Source organism: Gallus gallus, chromosome 1, assembly GCF_016699485.2.
Source record: "Gallus gallus isolate bGalGal1 chromosome 1, bGalGal1.mat.broiler.GRCg7b, whole genome shotgun sequence".
In the NCBI taxonomy this organism is placed as follows: Eukaryota; Metazoa; Chordata; class Aves; order Galliformes; family Phasianidae; genus Gallus; species Gallus gallus.
Genome location: NC_052532.1, coordinates 67,681,349 through 67,701,470, shown reverse-complemented (window position 1 = coordinate 67,701,470; position 20,122 = coordinate 67,681,349). Strand labels below are relative to the sequence as shown.

At 48.6% G+C, this 20,122-nt stretch overlaps 1 protein-coding gene across 2 annotated transcripts in view; it reads right to left on the bottom strand.

Moving 5' to 3' along the window:
• SSPN (sarcospan) overlaps positions 1-20,122 on the bottom strand; it is a 44,044-nt gene that overhangs the window by 14,162 nt on the left and 9,760 nt on the right. The window contains exon 1 of one of the 2 annotated variants that reach the window (XM_416438.8): positions 5,740-6,168. The exons of the other annotated variant lie outside the window; for it this stretch is intronic. Coding sequence (XP_416438.2) covers positions 5,740-6,036 — 297 coding nt within the window. The 5' untranslated portion in view covers positions 6,037-6,168. Of the gene's footprint in view, positions 1-5,739; positions 6,169-20,122 lie in introns of those variants that run through there. 2 annotated transcript variants of the gene reach the window in all.

The following is a 20,122-nucleotide window of genomic DNA, read 5'->3' as shown; positions in this document are numbered from 1 at the left end:
CTATTTATGCCGGTTGCTCAGCAGAGACAAGAGTTGCTTGTCCCAGGGTGAGACTTAGTTTTCCGTGGCAAAGCAGCATGCAGGCTTCCATCGCTAACAAAGCCAGGAGCTGCAGCAGCAGTCTCGTATTGCTGTTAAGTCAGAAATACCCTGCTGGGCAATCCAGTGCCTGAGGGAACCGAATAGAAATAAATTAGAAGTTCCAGAGCCGGCAGTGATTTGCAATGTGAAGAGCATAGCATGGCTGAAAGTGCTGTGTGAATAAGACTTGCTGTTTGGAACGTGACCACAATTGTGAAGCTGTAGAAAGCCATTATCTGTGTAAAGTCAAAAGGTTACCTAGGCCAAGGAAAGCTGCTTGGACAGTCCCAGATGGGCTCTTTGAATGGACAGAACCAGAAGAGGAGCTCTGATGCCCTCCTTCCCCTCGAGGCTGCAGGAGGACCAGGGGCTGAAGCACAGCAGTGTCCTATGTGAGCTCAGAACCTGCCCACAGACCTACCCTGGGACCACATGGGCCTGGGGTGTATGGTCCCCTGACATGGGGACCTTGAGACATTCCTTCCCATCAGCTGTTTCCACTCTTTTCCTCGTCCAAGTGCAAGCATGAATTTCATTTAATTAGACATCAGCACATAGTTAGTCTCAGAAACTGATGAGATTTAAGGTCAGAGGGCTCTGAAGAGAACAGCTCTTTTTTTGTAATTGCATTATAATTATATGGCTATAAACAAGCACTGGAAACCTCACCAGAGCCTATTTCCTGCCGTGTAACTCGTCGCATCCCATCTGGAGTTTCAGGCAGCTTGAAGAAGGCTCAATTAAACACCTGAACTTGGAGGCAGTCATCCCTCCAACCTTTTGATGTTTGCCCATGGCCAATTGAAGCTAGCTTGTATAAAAAAGTTGCCTGCATGGCTATCTTTTCCATTTGCTGCTTTGATGGCACCAGTTTTTAAGCATCCTCTTTTATTAAAAATTGAAATCAGTTTCTTTCATAACAAGTGAACGTTAAAAACCCAGCAAGGCTATACAGGAGGCAAAGCCTGATTGAAAGCCACCTCCACAATTGCTGCAGGAAGAGGTGTCAAAAGCAATAACAGAGAAAAGTCAGCACGGGGCCAGGGCTAACAAGAAAGTGTCTCTCTCCTTTCAGACTTTGAAAGAGAACACATTTCAGAGGTTTTTAAATAGTCAGCCATCCCCATATCAACATGGAAGGGGATCGGTTGCTGCCTGCTCTGGCTGGGGATGTTTCCCAGTTATTGACTCCCCCAAGAAGACAAGATGGCTGCTGACGCGTGAGATGGCAGCCTGACGCTGGGCAGGGCTGCTGCTGCACAGCCAGAGGGTTACCAGTATGGATTTGCCATGTTACGTCACATGAAATGCTCTTGGAGGAAACATGTACAGAGTCTCACACACCTGAGGCAACACCAGGGAGAAGGTGGCCCTTGAGATGCTTCCTGGCACTGAGCTGGGCAACAGTTTACATGGTAGGAACAGCTGCAAGTGCAGCAAATCCAGCCTAGGCCGCGAGAAGGTAGCCATCAGGGCACACCGAGCACCAGCTTCTCAGTGATGCCACTTTATATCACAACACTGTCCCCTTTTTTCCACAGACACCTATATGCAAGACTCCATCCCTTTAGCACGTCTCGCAACAGTGTTCTCAAAGCTTTTCCTGAACAATTATAAACCCTGTCAGTGCCGAACTAGGATGAAAATCTCAACCCCTGTCCTCTTACGATGTCCTCTTCTGCTGTTTCAAAATCCACCTTCGCTTTCGGGGCTCTGCTGGGAACTGAAGGCGCTGGAGTGACGTGCAAAAAGCTGCACAGGACACGGAGGCTGCTGGGTGCAGAGAGCTCCTAACATCACCCGCCCTCCCTCCGGGCCCCACCATGACACTAACCCTGAAAGCAAGAAGAGCGGAGGCTGTTGCAGGCAGCACTATTGATTTTGGCACCCAGGCTCCCCAGCTCACGAGCACGTGTTGAGCTGGTGGCAGGCCCTGCCACCTGAGTCACTCACACGCAGGAGTACGTCAATTAAACAAACATCTCGGTTATCAGCACCGATAAGACGCGCAGCCGTGGGAGATGGTCCCACGTGGCACTACGCATCAGAAGATCTCTGAGGCAGGAAAGCCAGCCAAAGTCCTCCGCTGGCCCTGTCACGCAGCCTTGCTCCACCAGGTCCGAGAAGTCTCAGTGGATTTTAGATAACCTCCTGACAGAAATAATAAGCGCTTCAGATGATCTTTTCTGACGAGCATTTCCATAACTTCCTCAACTGCCTGAGTCTGCAAAATGGGGCTGAGAGGGAGCGTGCCTGCGAGATTTCTGGTACCCTCTGTTTTTGATCACAGTGGAAATAATCTGAGAGCAGGTTTTCAAGGAGAAACACACCGTTTCTTCTTCTGGATGTCAAAAGGCCACAAGCTAATGAAAAAGAATGAAAAGGGCACCATTAATATATACTGCTTCTGCAACACTTTTCATCCAAGGATCTCAAAGCAAGGGTGACAGGTGGCCATTATTAACCCCACTTTTCAGGGGAAATAACAAAGCCTTGGCAAGGTTAAGTAACTTGCTCAGAACTACGTGCCAAGTCAGTGGCAAGACACAGAAGAAATGGAAGAAAACCCTGCAGTCCTGGCACACTGCATTTGTGAAGTCCGCCTCCAGAACAGAATATAAAGGAGCGCATTGGCAGTGTGGTCCAGGCTGTGATGTTGGGTGCTCAGGATAGGTGTCATGAAGCTGTAGGCTGTGGTGTTTTGGTGCAGATCTGGACATCTGTGCTGCAGATGATTCCATGCTGGTGAAGTGAATGCCACCATCACCGTTTTGATTGCACTTGTTTGCAAGTCCCTAGCAGCATAGCAGGGACATTAAAGCAGAAGTGGTAAATCACGCAGGCTCCGTGGTTTCTGTCGATAAACCTTTCCTTTGGTTTCTGAGTAATGCCCCAAGGATTTCAGATGAAATGCACATGAAACTGGTAGGTTTTGACTGGGTTTCACAGTGATCTGCTTCTGATGTAACGCGAGCTCTCTGCGTTGTTTCCTCCTGCAGCAGTCACTCCACTCCACACAAAGGCAGGAGCATCAAGGGGACACGGTGCCCTGGGCCCGCTTGCTTGCCATTGGCACAGTACGTGTTCAGCACCAAAAGGGTGGCGGGCCTGCTTATGCCATGGCCTGTGCTATTGGGGCACTCAGGTTTTGAGTTGGTTTGATCCAGACTACCCTGCACGGCTTGGTTTGCCTCGGGAGGGTTCATTCGAGTAGCTTCCCTAAAACAGTTCCTTTTCATTCATGCTGAGACACTACAGCCCTTGGTTCTCAGCAGGGAACAGTGTTGCCATTTTGACACTAATAGGGAAGAAAAAAATTCTTCCATCAATCAGGGACTATTTAACACATTAGCAATTTTCCTTCATTTTTCTGCCATCCTGCATTAACAGCTGTAGGGTCAGATCCAGCACTGGTGTAATTCCATTGGAGTAACACTAGGAATGAGCTTCACCCATTATCTCTAATGTTGCTAAAAAGGTCTCGATAATAGATTTTTTAAGTTCTTGATTCTGAATACTAATCAAGTCCTTTAAAAAGAGCACTTGAGTGGGATGCTACTAAAACAAATATGCTCTGATATTTTACACCACATCTTTCTGTTCTGTTGCTCTCCTCTGTGCAAGTAGGTGAGTTTTGGGAAGTCACTTTCTGTTGCGTGAGCAGCACGTGTCATCTGTCCCCTACCCACCTGCACTCCCTGCAGCCCCGGAGGAGCCCATAGGACATCTGTCCCCATGCAGGAGGTCGCAGCTGAGGGCCTTCCTTTATCAGCCAGTTCCCCTCCAGCTCTCCAGAGGCCAGACCTCGTGAGCTCCCCACTGCAGTCTGTCAGCAGCACCCCGAGAACCACGTACCCAGAAGCTCCAGGTCAGCAGCTCCTGGCCAGCTCACCTCCAGCCCATCAGTGTCTCAGTGAGCACCAAGCACACCCACAGGGACATCACAGCACAAGAACAAAGTCAACGCAGCACCACCTCTTACCTCCTGCATTTTGACCCTTTGAAATATGCTCAGTATTTTTTTCATTGTACATTGAACACAACCTGTTCTCCACGTGTGCTCTTGCTTAAAGGCTCTGGGGCAGCACCTCTCCTACCTAGCATTGGGTTCCCTTTCACACTGCTGGCATCCACCCCCTGGGCAGTCAGACCCTCTTTGCCTTTGCTGGGCACGCTGGAACACTTTCTGACCACATCTGCCCAGCACACAGTCCCTAACAACACTATGAGGATGAGCATCACCAAAAGCAGCAAGTTCCTTTGAGCTGAGGAGGAATCAATCCACTTCTGGACATGCCAGTGGCACCACTGTAGGTGGGTATTGCTAAAACTGCTGGGGGCTGCAGCTCACCCTTCAGAATGTAGAGACGCTGGTTGAGGCTCAGGTCTCCCTGAGGGTGTGAACCTTTATGGATGTCCCAGATTGACACAATTTTGGCACTGGTAACATGCACAGGTCTAAGGACTTTTCTCATACCCTTGGCCATATTCTACCTTAGCCAAACTCAGTCTTTCCCCAGCTTTCATGGGTCAAATTTTGTCTACACTCTTTACTGTCTCCTCTGTCACAAGAGAAATGAGAAGGATGTGATGAGCAAGTGGAGCTCCTGCTCTGCCTGGGAGCAAAGGCCTTGCTCCTTATCCCCAGCAGCTGGGGTGGTCAGAGAATCCTCTGACCTGCAAGGAGCTATGTCTATTTGAAGTGCCCCCAGTGCTGCTTACTGCACCAGGAAACCTTGCAAGTACCTAAACACAAAATTATTTGCTGGAAGTTCTTTCAGTCTAACAACACCCAAAATAGTGCTAACACACTGGTATACGTTTTCCTGAAGCCTGATGCCTTCAGGAAAAAAACGTGTATCATGGAATGCACAAAGCAGAATCATGAATCATAGAGCAGAATCACGAATCAACTGGAATCATGGACTCATAGAGTATCCCAAGTTGGAGGGACCCATAAGGATCCCAAAGTCCAACTCCCGGCTCCACACGCAAACACCCATTGCAGATCCCAGCCTGCCAGTGTCCTCATGCACATAGCCAAGTGGGGACACATAGACCCAGACAGTCCCCCAGTGTCCCCATACATGCCTGGCGGGACCTGGCCTTGTCCCCATCACCCCACGTACCACCCCTGCTCCCCATGGCCACATGTTGTCTCATCCCTGCTGAGGACCAGAGGGAGTAGCAGGGGGGAAAATCTCCATGCCACAAGGATGCTGGAAGGACTGCCATTTGTCCTCCTTCACTCCCATCAGCACGCCATGCTACGAGGTGAGAGTTCTGTTCCCACACCTCAACCCGGCTGTCACGGCTCAATGGGAAAAGGGGGGACACTGTAATAATCAGCATTTATTTCAGCATCACCAGGCACGAGCCCCCTGCAAAGCAAAAGCTAATACACACATCTAGCGCACAGCCAGCTGGAGTTTTATTTAAGGTCTATTGGCAAATTGTAGGGGGAATACTAAAGGTCCTGTTATTCTGCAGCTTCTCTGGGCGAGCGCATTCAGCCATTAAACCTCAGGAGCAGTTGTATTAGTGTAACTCGCCCGGCGTGGTGCATGCAGTTGGTTAGTCTGAAGTGCAGCAGCATGCAGTGCAGCTTGTATTAATGCTGGCACAGGCGCCTTATGCACAAACAGGCTTTATGCTTACAATGATCCCAGCCCAATACGGAGTGTCTCTGACCGGCAGGGAGGAGCTGATGCCTGCCATGAGGAAGCCCAGCACCGTTACAGCGACGCCGAATGCCAGCTGCAACAAAGCGCACAGCAGTGGGAAACGGCACCAACAACACGTGTGAGATTCCTCCTCCCAGCCAGCTTTGGGTTCCCCCTTGCTCTTCTTCTTCTTCTTCTTCTTCATCGCCGGCTCCTGCGTGTGGCCAGAGTCCGTGCCCTGCTCCTCGCCGTGGGCCGCGTTGTGCTGGGCTTTCTTCTCCTTCTTCCCCATGGTGCTCCCCACGTGCGTGTGTGTGTGCCAGGGCTCCTTGCCCCCCGAACCGCGCTCTGTCTCGCCCCAGTCCTCCCCGGTATTTGAACCGAGGAGGAGGCTGAACAAATATGGAAAACATTCGGAGAGGCCGTCAGGGCTTGGAAATGCCACATATAGCCCAGAGAAGAGGGGGATTCAAGGGGGGTAGCCAACTGCCAACGCGCCGGCGCTGCAGGGGACGGTGAGCGTGGGGCTGGGGGCACACGTGCATGGGATGGGAGCTGCGACGTGGCAGCCGGGTCCTGGTCCTGTCCCTGCAGAGCTGGGAAGGCAGGGAGCTGCAGCAAGGGCAGCGCAGAGCCCATCCACGTGCGCAGTGTTGGAGGAGGTGATGGCAGATGCAGGGTCAGTGGGGAGCAGTCTGCCCCGTGGGGAGGCCAGGCACCCTCTCAAGGGAAGACCGTGGGAAGCACGAGGCGGCCGTGCTTAGCTCACACCAGAGGAATTACTCCAAAGCTTAGGGGTAAGCAGGTGCTTAAATGCTTTGCTGGAGCAGGGCCCAGGGGTGTGCAGCCTGCTGCGCGGAGCCAGCCGCTGCACGTGATGCAGCCTGGTCTGCGCTGCCCATGCGGGGCCTCTGCCTGGCAGACACTGCGGGGACAACAACGGGAACAACAGGGCAGGGACAACACAGCTCCTGCTGCTGCCGCACCAAAAGCACCGGGAGCAGCGTGGCAGGGCAGCGGGCACTGGCAGAAGGAAGCCTCAGGGGTGGGGGAAATGGGCAGCAAAGGTGCTTTGGAATGCTACACAGTGGCTCAGGGGAGTAATCAAAATATGAGGAGAGGATCTTCGGCACGCCGAGAGCATCAGGGAAACCTTTTCTCTGACATATTGGCAATGCCTTCTGAGAAACTGCTCTATTTCCAGCTCTTTATGGCATTTAACAGCAATGAACTGCGCCTTCTGTATTAATAAATTATGATGTCACTTTGTTTTATGGGTTAAGTGATATCCTCGGCAGTTATTTATCCTACTGAACGTATGAAAGACAAGCAGAAACAAAGTGATTTCAGGCACTTCTCGCACACATAACTCTCACCCTACCTCCATAGAGCTAGATTAAGACACATTGTTCAAAAAAGCAAAATGAAAAGAAAGCAGAGGTGAAAACAGCTGAAAAAATCCCCTCTTCCTTAGTAGTGTTGCATACTGTACTCTGTATCCATAGCCCCTGACCAAGACATTTTGTCACCATCATCGGTGTGATAAAACATGCTTGTGGTAGCTTGCACTTGCTTGTGCACCCTGTCTTCAGACAGAATCCACTCATAAGTGTACTTAAGCACATCTTTGAGAGGGATGGGCTGTGTGAGGAACATCAGTGGGGGCAGAGGAGAACACACCTTCCCGATGCCTAGTTAACGCCCATCGTAATAATAACTATTACAGTTAAATTCAGTTGGATTTTCCTGTTCTTCTGGAAGCCGCCATCCCCCTAGTCCTATGCTCCGTTTTTTTCCTCCAGGAAAGCCTCAGCACTGCTTCTAGCATCTGGCTTTGGGCTGGCAACTAGATCTATGATTGCTGTCTCCCGAAAGGGGCCAAATTCCACTGGTTTTATTCATCCCGACAGTCATATTGGATTTAGGGGGAGTAATTACCCAAGGAAGAAGAACATGATTTAACCCAAAGTCAATAAATGAACAAGCACACTTGCACTGTAGCCGATGACAGCCCTTGCTTATCTCCAAGACCAAGAATCAGTCTTAAAACACGTACCCCTATTTATTTTTGTATGGTATCTTAAAAGTACCTCACAGATGAGGCCCTGCCCACGAGCAGCAGGCTGGATATCTCCCAGGGGAGGGGGTGGGAAAGCCACCTGTGTCCCAGCTTCCCAAGCCCCTTTCAGAACCCCGTGGTACAGCGGTGTCCAAAGTCATTCACCAGGAGAAGCCAAGGCCACTCCGGTTGGCCCGCTTCTTTGGGACAACTCTGGGACTCTGATGGGCGCTAATTATCTGCTAATGAAGACAGTCACTTGATAATGTAAAGAAAACAAATACATGTAGCATACTTAAAATCACAAACGCCATACCTAATCTCTGCAGGAATTACATATTACGTAGAGAAGAAGTTGGGAACGAACACAATGAAAAACACTGGGGATGGAGATGGTGTTTTGAAATGGTTAAACTGTGAGTACAAGAGGGAATAAAGGTCCTTTTACCATGGCTGGCCTTCCCTGCAGAGCCAAGCATGCATATCTTACATGCTGGGAAGTTTAATGGGGATGGAGGGAAGCGGCGGATGCGGGATTGATCTTCCATAATTATTATCTGAACCAGATTATATTTTCTGATTCCACTTGGCATTAACAATCGAGGGTAAAACAGCTGCGAAGGAACTCACAGCACTAGATAGCAATGAGGAATTAAAAGAATTACTTTTTCAGAAATTGAAAGATGAAATGAGGACGCTGGAATAACACTGAATTTTCCAGAGTAATAGATCTTCCGGATGTCACTTGGATTTTCTCAGCAACACAAGAATAATCATTACCCTTTTATGCCCGAAGGCCCTGATTAAGTACGTTCTTAAATTAAGCACATGCTTGAATACCCTTCCTGGATGAGGATGTTTTCTGATTCCAGCCCAGCCACCATCTCTCATGTGGCACGCAGTTGTAATTTCGGTGTCCTTTACACAAAGTGAGTCATCTCGCTCAGCTTTTCCACAGCCAGGCACGATCTGCTGGGAAGCACTGCCTGCTCCAGCTCTCCCCCCTGCCAAATGGCAGGACGCACTGGGTGACAGTGACCAGAAGTCCAACAGCGCACACAATGTCAGGCGCAGAAATGGCAGGACCTGGCCGCAGCTTCACGATGATACGGTCTTTCCTATTCCTTCTCCCACGCAGCGCTGCATGGGGCACTGCGAGCCTCGGGTTTTGCTCTGCTGTGATTTTTGCACGGGAAACAGGGAGAGATGGTGAGGCTCAGGCCGTACAAACACACACTCTCCTGTGTAATCGCATTTGTGCCACTATCTCCCCAAGGAGGAGTGCCAGTCACAGCGCTGCAGCACGCGAACCGGGAGCAGCAGCATTTGGGAGATGGAAGGCGTTGGGCCGGCCACGTTGCTTGGGACCAAGGGCCTTGCCCAGAGAGCAGCCCTGTGGCACAGAGCCGGGCCGAGCTGACGTGCCATCGGGCACCCAGAGCCCAGCACGGCCGCTGTCTGCTAAATAACAGGGAAACAGAGGGTTCCCTGTCTCAAATAAATGATGAAAGGTCCTTCCTAAAAGCAGACACATAAAGTCAGCCACTGTGCTTTCCAAAAGCCAATGCCCATTGACAGCAGGTAATAATAATATCTGGCTCTTGAAAGCGCAATTACATAAAAGACACCGCCAATTAGAAATGGGTCTGACACACGCAATTCAGTCTGGCTTCTGACATGGACATTTTTAAAGTTCAGGGTCAGCCGGAGGTGAGGCTTGTTTTCAGCATGCTCCTTTGAGGCCGGTTCTCGTTTCTTCTCGTCTCTGTTGGCTCTGCCGCGAGCACTGGGTTGGACCAGTTGACCTCCCGAGGTCTTAGCCAACTAAATCACTCTTCACGTGTGCTCCATGTGCCCTTCTGGCATCACTAGGAGTTTGACTGGAGCATGAGGCACTCCAGCTTTGCAGGACGGAGTGACGGATACGAGAAGTGGTAGAGGAGGAGATGTTTTACGTGAGGTTACTCCACACAGCGGCCATGTATTTAACAACCTTGCAGGCCCCGGCCACCACACGTGGCCACCAGGTAAACCTGTGTGTACAGAAGAAATCAGTCCTCACAGATGGCAAATAAACCATGCCTTGCAGCCCCCACAGAGGCTGTGCCACACCAATTTAACTTCCGCCGTCTTTGCTTTGCCTGAAGCTCCCTCAGGTGCCCTGTGCCTGCAGCTCTGCACCTCCAGCCGAGCCCAACCAGTGCCCCTGGCACTTACAGAGGTCTCCCATAGAAAACATTCCAGTAGCTACACTGTCCATAATGATCTCACTGTTTCTGTTTCGCCGCCTACTCTTGCTGTAGTTTCTTTGGAGTGGAAGTCACGTTTATTATGCTTCTGCATGAGGCTTGCAGTGGGGTCCTTGAGAGATGCAGCTGCCAGTCACTCAGAATCAGCATGGAGAAATAAGAGGCAAGAGATCGCAATACGACATTGGATAAAGCCAGCTGCTGCAGCTCAGCATATACATTTCCTTGTTCCAGCAAGCATTTATACCAACCTGGAGTCCTTCTCTTCTCCCTAAGCAGTGCGAAGGGAGTTGAAGAAGTAAAGTGAGTTTGCAAACACTGTGCCCTCTCCAAAGCTGGTCTTTCTTCAAAGTGTATTCATAGAGGCTATTGTCTGTCAAAACACATTAATGAGATGTAACGGTCATAAGTCCTTCTCACTGGGTGTTGATTATTACTTGCTTAAAGGGAAGCAAATCCTCTTATTCATGCTCTGGCCGTGGATAACGATTAGGTCTGCTCCTGGACGTGCTCACGGGGATGCACACACACAGACACGCAACCAGGCTCAGGCGTGACGCGGGGTGGTGGGGGAAGGATAGGGGCTCCTGCTCACACTTCTTATTAATGAGGAGGATTAAATGGTGATGCTTGACCCTGCAGGAGAGAGAGAGAAGCTTCTGCAGCAGGACCACGCCTGTCACGTACAGCCAAGGGCCACCCAGCCCCTTCTACGTCCCGAGGAGGCTGGTGCTGGCACAAGGATGGCCAGAAGCCCTGCGATGGTGTCACCTCTGGGATGCGGCAACCTGCAGCTCTGCTGGCTCAGCCTTCCCGTGGCATGTCCTGCTCTTCTCTGCTGCCAACAGAGAGTTACAGTGCTTGGGTACTGCTGGTTTATTCTATAGCTACACAAATTTGGATTTTTATTCTTAAGCCTGGTGACTTATATAATGCTGCAACTGCAGGAATAGGAGCTTTGGATGTAGCACTGAGTGTCTCTCTTTTCAGGGACAAGATGAGCTGAAAAAGAAAGGCAAGATACGGCTCTCTGCATTCAGCTCTCTGGTCTTCCATCTCAGAGCTGCGAGTCCACAGAGAGAAAGGATGGACAGCAAGAAATCCTTCCCGTTGCAGCAATGATATTTAAAACCGAGCCGATACTGAACTCTGGCTTTGCTCATTCTGACAGCGTGGGTGGGAAGCACAGCCGGGATGGAGGGATCAGTCAGCGAGGGAGACTGGGAGCTCCTCTGCATGGCAGAGGGTGCCAAGTGCGCTCAGCTTGTCCCATGCAGTCAGTGCTTTGTAGTCAAACTAGAAAGTCCTTTTTTCCAGAGGCATATGAAAAATAAAGTGCTTCTGAGTTGGTGTAACACTACAGGCAGCTGTAACAAGGTGCTCTCTCCACAGATCTGGGACAAACTTTGTGGTGCATATGCATATGTATCTCATTTTTCAGACGTTCTGGCACTCACAGACACTCAGGGCTCTGTTTCTGCAGCTGGCTCAAGGTCTCACGCTGGCACTTGGGTAGTCTCACTGAGTTATTCACTGCTCCAACTGTACTTCAAGGTTTGACGTGCTCAAAGGCACTGCAAGTTGTCTGGAACAGATATTTACGTCTCCAGAAGGCATAGTCTGACCGAGGGATCCAGCCTGTGTTCCCAGATAGTTTGCTGACAAGGTCTCTGTCACAAGCAAATGGCTGTGACCTTCCTCCAGCCAGACCCTGAGCTAGGGTCTGTCTGTCTTTCCTCAGAGTCACTTTTGGAGCCATGAATCATAGAATCATAGAGTGGTTTGGGTTGGAAGAGACCTTTAAGATCATCTAGTTCCAACTCCCTGCTATAGGCAGGGACACCTCCCTCTAGACCAGGTTGTTCAAAGCCACATCCAGCCTGGCCTTGAATGCTTCTGGGGAGGGGGCATTCACAACCTTGCTGAGCAACCTGTTCCAGGGCCTCACCACCCTCACAGTGAAGAATTTCTTCCTCATCTCTAGTCTAACTCTACCCTCCTGAAGAACCTTCACACTGGAGTTGACAACTTTGATCCAACCAAACTTTGTTACTGGCTCCAAGGTGGGCAAGGCTTCCCCCTAGCTCTTGGCTGGTTCTAAAATGGAGCCTGTGATCTTTCTTCCCTGGAGACTGGGGAACATAGTATATCATATTTGTTTCTTTCAGTCTCCTCCTGGGTTTAGCCTAGAAACTATGGAGCTGCTCACATGCTGTGCCATAGACTTCTGCCTCGCAACAAGCTGGAGGGATACTCATCTGTATCCATTTTCTTTCCACACTGCTGCATTGATGCAAACCACCTATAAATCACCTCTATGAAAAATCAAATTTTCCCTCTCTTTTTTTGTAGGTAACAGAAGATTATGGACTCAGTGTCTGCCCTTCTCTCCCTGGAGCAGTCACCTGACCCTTGTCCCACACTCCACCTTTCCTCAGGCTGGGTTTCCCTCCAAACAACAATAACAGCACAGTCTGGTGTCCTCAGACCGGTGATCCTCTATGTGAAAGGTTTTCTGAGGACATAGGTCTTCCAGAATGACTGCATGTGCTCCTCCAGATGTTGAACAATATTCCCTCCCATCCACAGTGACTCTGAGCCTCATATTTCCTTGGCTTCGCATTGTTATGAAATGTCAGGGCTTCACAACTATTTTGACTCTCTTTTGCAATGTGCCCAAGGGAACTCAACCTCTGTAAAAGCACTGGTTTGGTCCAGCAGGCCCTACAGACTTGCATCACCTCTCATTCTGGAAGAACCTCAGCCATCCCTGCAGGGTAGATGAGATATAGCAATGTGAGGGCTGAAAGCAAGATGTGCTGTTTCTAGAGGGCAGCTGCTAGTGGAACCATATGAGGCCAACTTGGAGACTGCTCTCAGTCAGTATTTGTCTGTCACACAAAAGAGGGAGGGGTGCATCATGAAATTTCCTGGTGACACACAAATGTGAGCGCTTGTCAATACACAGGAGGCTCTAGCCTATCAAACAGGAAGAACTGCCTGACCCTGAGGATGGGAACAATGAGAATAGGACAAAATCCAATTGTGCCAAATGTAAGGTTTGGCACGAAAGGCTCAAGCGTCGGAATTTCTCTGAGAACATACGATGTCAGTGACAGACTCAAGCAGATCGACTGATCACAGAATTAATGTGAAACAGCAATGTGACACAGCCATGAAAAAGGTGCATATGATATAGGCTGCGTCGCAGACTTCCAACAGTGCCTGAAATGGATTAATGACGGGGAGCAACTTCTGGTGGCCCCTGTGAGGAGGCTGCGTGCAGTTTTGTTCACCTCTGTTTGAGAAAGATGAGTTGTGGCTGCAGCAAGCGTAACCAGCTGTTGGTAGGCTGCTTGGTGGGGGGCTAGAGACCCTACTTAACAGTGGAAAACTGAAAGGGATTGGTTCGTTCAACCTGACAAAATTAGAGGTTAGAGAGGACACGCTAGGTCTATAAATACCTTGTGTTAAACTTAAAACAATGTTGGCAGGGGGACAAATGGATACAAATTGGCCATGAGCGTGTTTAGCTTGGAAATCAGAAGAAGGTCTCTAACCATTGGAGCAGCGAGGTTGGAGAGCGGCATGAGACATAACTTGCTTGGAGGCAGGGCAGTATCAGTTTTTGAATTACACCATTTGACATGGCTACTCGAGATGATCTGGTGATCCAGGAAGGGCCTTCCCTTCCAAATTCTGGTTGCAGGCAGGCTTTCTGCTCCTGCTCGCTCATGTGGAAGCCCTAAATCGGACATGAGCACGCAAGGCTCTCAGTCCCCTGCACAGCTCTTTCGAGGTCTTGGCATTATCCAACTCATTATTTGTTAGTGGCAATTATTTAGATTTCGTGCACTTCTTATAGAATAAACCGGAGGGTTACATCAGTAACCAGGGCTGTGTGTGTTTTTTTTGTAGTTAATACTTTGTACTTATATAGCATCTTTCATCTTTCAAAGTGCTTTACATACATTAATTATTTAATTCTCGCCGTACCCTCTTTGATCTAGGCAAGTATTATGATGCTCAGTTTACAAGTGGGGAAAGCAAATGCAAAAGAGCAAATTCTTGCTGCTAGGCTCATCCCACCAAGGTCAACGAGGCTTCATTGCTCTAATGGGCAGATGGGCTCAGGCAAGGAAAGGTTATGAGGTGTGCACGGGGTCAGCAGGCAATGCAGCAGTGGGGCCAGGGCCATGATGTAAGCCTTCCTGATAATGCTGGTTGCAAAGAGGAGACAGAGTGGGGATGTAAGGGAGGGCTTTGTGTGGGGCTGGCTGTGGGATGCTGGGCATACAACAGAGAGCCAGAAAGGGCTGTGTTTAGAGCTCCTAGGAAAGACAGAATTTCCCTTAATCAAAAGTAATGGCCTCAAGTTGTGCATGGGGAGGTTCAGATTGGATGTTAGGAAACATTTCTTCTCCAAAAGAGCGGTGATGCATTGGCACAGGATGCCCAGGGGAGGGGTGGAGTCACCATGCCTGGAGGTGTTCAAGCAACCTGTAGATGTGGCACTGAGGGATGTGGTTTTGGGGCATGGTGGGGATGGGCTGGCAGTTGGACCTCATCATCTTAGAGGTCGTTTCCAACCTTAACAACTCTATAATTCTATGATTCTAAAGCATCTCGAACAAAGCAAGGTGAATAAGACCCAAATAAAAGGAATAAACTCAAATACTTAAAAGCAGTGAATGAATGAGAGCTGACATTGATCTGTGCAGACAAGCGTTCACTGAAGGGATTTGTGTATTCCCTTTCAGTAAAAAAAAAAGAAAAAAAAATATTATCATTTTTGGTATTGAATGTTTATGTAGCTTTTCAGAGTAACTGTCGGAGGCCAATTTGAAGATTCTATTGCTAAATAACTAAACATTTCATATTGCAAATTCATGTGTTGATGCTACTTATGTGTTTGGATTGCTGTGATGGTTACTTGGGAGTGCTGCAAAAGCACTCCGCCTTACTCCAAACTGAAGTCTCGTGTTCCTGTTACCTTTTTCACAATTTGTAAAGGACACTGCTGTCTTACAGGAGGAGGGAGTGTGGTCTGCTAGGCAGAGCAGGAGCCTGGGAAACAGCACGCTTGGGATCTAGCATTCATTCTGCCAGTGGTTTGGTGTCTGACGTTGCACAGGCGTAGCAGCTCAGTTCCAGCAGCCACTGCCAAGAATGGGAGTTAAAAGATTGAGATGCTGATTTCAGCAGATATTGACTCATTTTATGGCCAAGAAAATGCTTTTTAGCGCTACCTCTCTGCCCAGCTTTATAGGGCATCCCAGCTTGTGGCTTGAGCTGCTCCTGTGCTCCTCTAGGTCAGAAAGAATTGTAGCACAGCTGCTTTTTGGTGAGGAAAAAGGGCGAAAGGGTTTGGATTTGGTCACATTTTTGCTTTACCAAATATTTTTCCTGTTACTGCCAGCATGAGTTCCTGGAGAAGAAAAATGACTAAGGTTTTCCAATTTCATGGTCATTTTGATATGCTAAATGGTGCCAAGAGAGTTAGTGGGAAATTAGCGGAGTTCAAATCCCCACGGAACGTGGAAATTGCAGTTAAAATAGTGCTGCTAAATATTAGTAATTAGGAAAAGTGATTTTGAAGTGTAGCATTTTAATTACCTGAAAACGCTGCTCACTTTGCATTGATGTTACCCACAGAATTGACGACACCTAAGACAGTTAAGCTTCTCAGCTGCACAAATCCCTTGGGCACCCATGGGTAACAACCATGAGACACAGGGGGATGTATACTAAATAAAATGAAAACTGTTTTAATGAAACAAGACCAAAATCTTCTAATAAACATGGAAGATTCAAAGATACAGTGGCCGCAGCTCTCTTGTTCTGTCACTCGCTCCCTCCTGCCTGTGCTGCTCTGCATTTCCCAGTGTTCATTTTTCATCATCCATTCCCTCATGGACTTACTCGTGTTAAATCAGGGCCCTTTCTGGCCCCACTCCCTCACGCTGGTGAGTTGGGTCAAGGTCTATTCAAGGCCACATGGGCCATTTGTGACTGGCCCACTCCTGCCACCTGAGTCCAGGTGAGTGCCCTTACAGTAGGATCATTCGTTCCTATATGCACACGTCCTTTGCTTGTGGAGGAATTAATAGTATTAGAAGTAGCATGCTGTAGGAAATTTGGTTGCCTGCTCACGTAGCACTGTTGCTATTAGAACTCTTGGATGTATTTATTTTATAAATACCAGTAGGCAGATGTGTTGGTACAGGCAATGATCAGATGGCAGAGAGACTGGCACATTGAATGATTGCCATGGGGTCAGTGTACGTGACAGAGATGACATTGAGCATCCTGTGCCACCCCGTGGTTCACACAGCACAGAGTTGGGCCCCTTCTGCTCAAGCCTGCAAGTTCACAGACATCCACATAAAAGCCACGGGCTAATGGCAAATGTTGGGTCTCAGTCCTAAACAGCTCTTTCAACACAAGCGACAAGGAAGAGTATTGCTTTTAGGGTACACAGCAACAGTAAGATTTGTGAAATTTCAGCTGGTTTCAAATGCTTTCAGTTCAAGTTCAACACTGAAAAAAGCATCAAAAGGTTGTGGGATATCAATACGCTGTAACTAAGATTATGTGAAACGTCAGATGGGAAGGCCAGCTGTGTGGGATGGAGAATGTAGTGATAGATATGTATCTCTTAAATGTGCTTCAGAAACTGAATTGAAATTGCACAGGTCAGTTCAATCCTAGCACTTCTAAACCTGCCAATATTTAACTGTGCAGATTGAATCACCTCTAACATAACTTTCCAGGTGCAACTTTTCAAATCACAAAAAGACAGAAATCCCACTGTATCATGCTGTATTGACAGCCCTGTCGCTCATTAGCGGGGCTGTAAAACCCCGCTAACCCGACAACCCATGCAGCAAGCCAGAGACGCCTGCAAGCCAGCTTTCTCTCTCTGCATTTAAGTCAGGCTGGCCCTGCTCTTGCTGTGCAAACCCAGGGTGGCCAAAGGGCCTCTTCACTCAGTGCCAGCCTGTGCTGAGCCACAGCTGCCACCAATGGCCACCAGGACCTTTGCCCATCAGTTGGCCAGGTGGCCTCCTTGGCATGGTAGACACGCAGCCTGGTGACCACAAGCAAGCCATGGCTTCTTTACCTTCCTTCAGGATTTATAATGCGACCAAGTGGAGCAAACTTGCTCATGGAAAATGAAAACCAAACGCCTGACACAACATCTGGCCCTCTTGCCAAATTACAGATTACTGCTCCGAAGCAGGGGTGTGCTAGAGCTGTTCAGAGAAAAGGTCACCAGAAACACTGAGCATTTAGCATGGTGTGAAACAGCTTCTCCTGCCCCTGCCTCTTGCACTCGGTGCCAGGAGTTGGCCAAACCAGACTGGCTGAATTTTTCCCTCAAAAAAAAGTCAGCCAGAGGCAGACATCTAACATGGAAAACACCACCTCAAAACATTTGGCAAAGTTTTAGTTGACAGAAAGTGGGGTCTTTTAATGAGACGTGTAGAATAACTAACTTGAAAAGAAAGCATCCCCACCAGCACTGTCTATTCTATCTTTACAGCTGACTGTAAAGGGTGTATAAATGCCAATTTTTAGTGCTTTTTCAGCTGCAGTATATTCACCCAGCCTTAAAATGATGTCAATGGTATCTCTGACTGTCTGTCACCCGCCTCCTGCCAGCACAGTCCATCTTACATAGGCACAGTCATGGGTAGTCATGTCCTTGGATATTCAGTGCATCAAACCATGAGCTACAACTACAATGCAGAAGGAAAAACAATCTTTTGTCTCATGAATCCCAAAGTAGCACAGATGTGCTGCACAGGGGTGTCCTCTGCAGCAGCAGCAGTGTTTTTGGCAGCTCCCTGCTAGCTTTACATGATCCCAAGGACCCAGGAGATCACCTCTGGACAGGTACAGTGAGTCTGCAGCTGTGCTGGGGACTCTTGCATGACTGGCTTTCCCTCTCACTGCCACCTTCAAAGTTATGCTGTCAGCTGAGCCCTCACTCCCATTGCTCTTCAAGTGGCATAACACCAGATCTGTGCTAGATTTTGTCTTTCTGATCATTTTAATTGCTCTTTCAATCGCTCTCCTATGCCAGCTCCTCCTTTTACATTCATTCTGCCAGCCAACACCATCAGAGTAGACCCACCTCTGTCTGCTTTATGGATCACAACAGGGGCTGCTGGGGTACATTTTTCAACTGCAAAATTAGGTTTCTGGTGCAAGTACAATTGTTTAAAACTAGGTTGGCCATCCTGGCACTTACAGGTCAATGGCCTCAGCGTGGCAAGAAGCCTGCTGGGAGGCATGGGAATGGTGAGCGGGGAGGTCTGGCCTTGTGAGGAAACAAAATGGTAAAAGGAGTGGCCAGAACCTGGCTGAGGTTCCCACCGTAAGTCTTGGCTCAGATCACAGTAAAAAAATCAAGTCATCTTATTAGTATCACGGCTGAAACAGCTCCATATGTTAGTACAGTCCTATCCATAGTGTGACTCTCTTTGCCTGGATCTCAAAATAACTAATCCTACATCTGCAGTCTTGGTGAGCTAACAGTATGGATACCCAGGAGGACAGATCGTTCTGTGCATCAAGGGCCAAAGAAACTCCTGCTCAAGATGAAGGGAAAGCTCTTGTATGATGATGGAAGGGAATACTAGAAGAGTTGGTGCTGACTGACCGATACGGAGAGGAGATAGCAAAGCCCAAGGGAAGGAGGCTCAAGAAAGTCCAAATTATCACTCGGTAGAAGGGAAAAAGGATGTTTGATTTGATTTTTAAAAACGAGCAGTGAATGGCTGGAGGAATGGGGATGTGTTCAACAACACATCACAAGACTGGGACTTACTGCCATAGGAGACTGCCGAAATGTTCAGGAGATCTGAAACAACACACAGGCGTTTATACAGGCTGTGAGTCCGGCTTAGCTCACTTGAGATAATAATGCAGAAGGGATGGGATATACACCAGAGTTCTTCAGGTGACGTTCCAAGTGATAAATGCCTAGGGGTTGGGGATACTTTTTTTCCTATAAACAAGTTACAATCGGACACTGTGTGTTCCCTGTTCCGGTTTTGGGGCACTCAGCAGTTGGGCACCTTCAGAGACAAGACAAGGGAGCAAAAGAACTGTGAGCCTGGATCCAAGGCAGCAATCCCTGCACTCCTGTGTCCTGCTGTGTGAGAAAGCATGTGAGGAATGATAATTCCCTTTGGAAGTGTGACCCAAATTGCAGCAGGCACTTGCTTTCCTGGTTCCTGCTTCCACTTCACCTCTCCTGCTCATACACAGAATACACCTGCAAGCAGGTTTATCATCCTCGCTGAGAGCTTGAGCTCCACAATATTTTCTGAAGAATTAGGAAAAGAATCCACAAAGGAAACCAAAAAGTAAAAAGGAGTCAAAAACACATCAATGTGATATGTCAGCTTATCCATACCAAACAAACTTGCTGAAAGAAAAATCAACTGTCACTATAAAATCTGACGTTAAGTTTCTCAAATCACAGCCCTTAATCAGGAGTTATACTTGAAGAGGAACAAAGAGAATCCATGATGAAAAATCAGGACAGTTGAGCACTAGGCTCAGCAGGACTAACTGCATCACAATATGGATAAGAATGATAATTGCATTAGCTTAGCCTGAAATGGCTGGCCAGAGCTGGGTTTTTTTGGTCAGCTGGATTTTTGTAATGTCTTCGTTTGCTTTCTGAGCAAACTTGGAAGGAGAATTACAACTATATTAGGGCAAATCCATCTATTCTCTTAAGGGGACAGGACACTGAAGAAGTTCATCCTAGAAATGCTTAGGGGTATTGAAGAGCATGGACTCAGGTTGGTAAAACCAAGGGTCCCTTCCTGGTCCTTTCAAGGTAAAATGAACAGGAGGAGGTGATGGAAACTCAAGGATGCAGGATGACCCCAGTCCAGCATCCCACTGCCAGCCCCATACAGCCAGGACCTCCCGTGGCACCTGGTGGGAATGGATGCGGGCTGTGGGGCACTATGGTGCTGCAGATGGGGGAAGCAGCACCTATTCTTACCCAGTTGCATTTGGGACATGGGTCTCACCAGTGAGCCCTG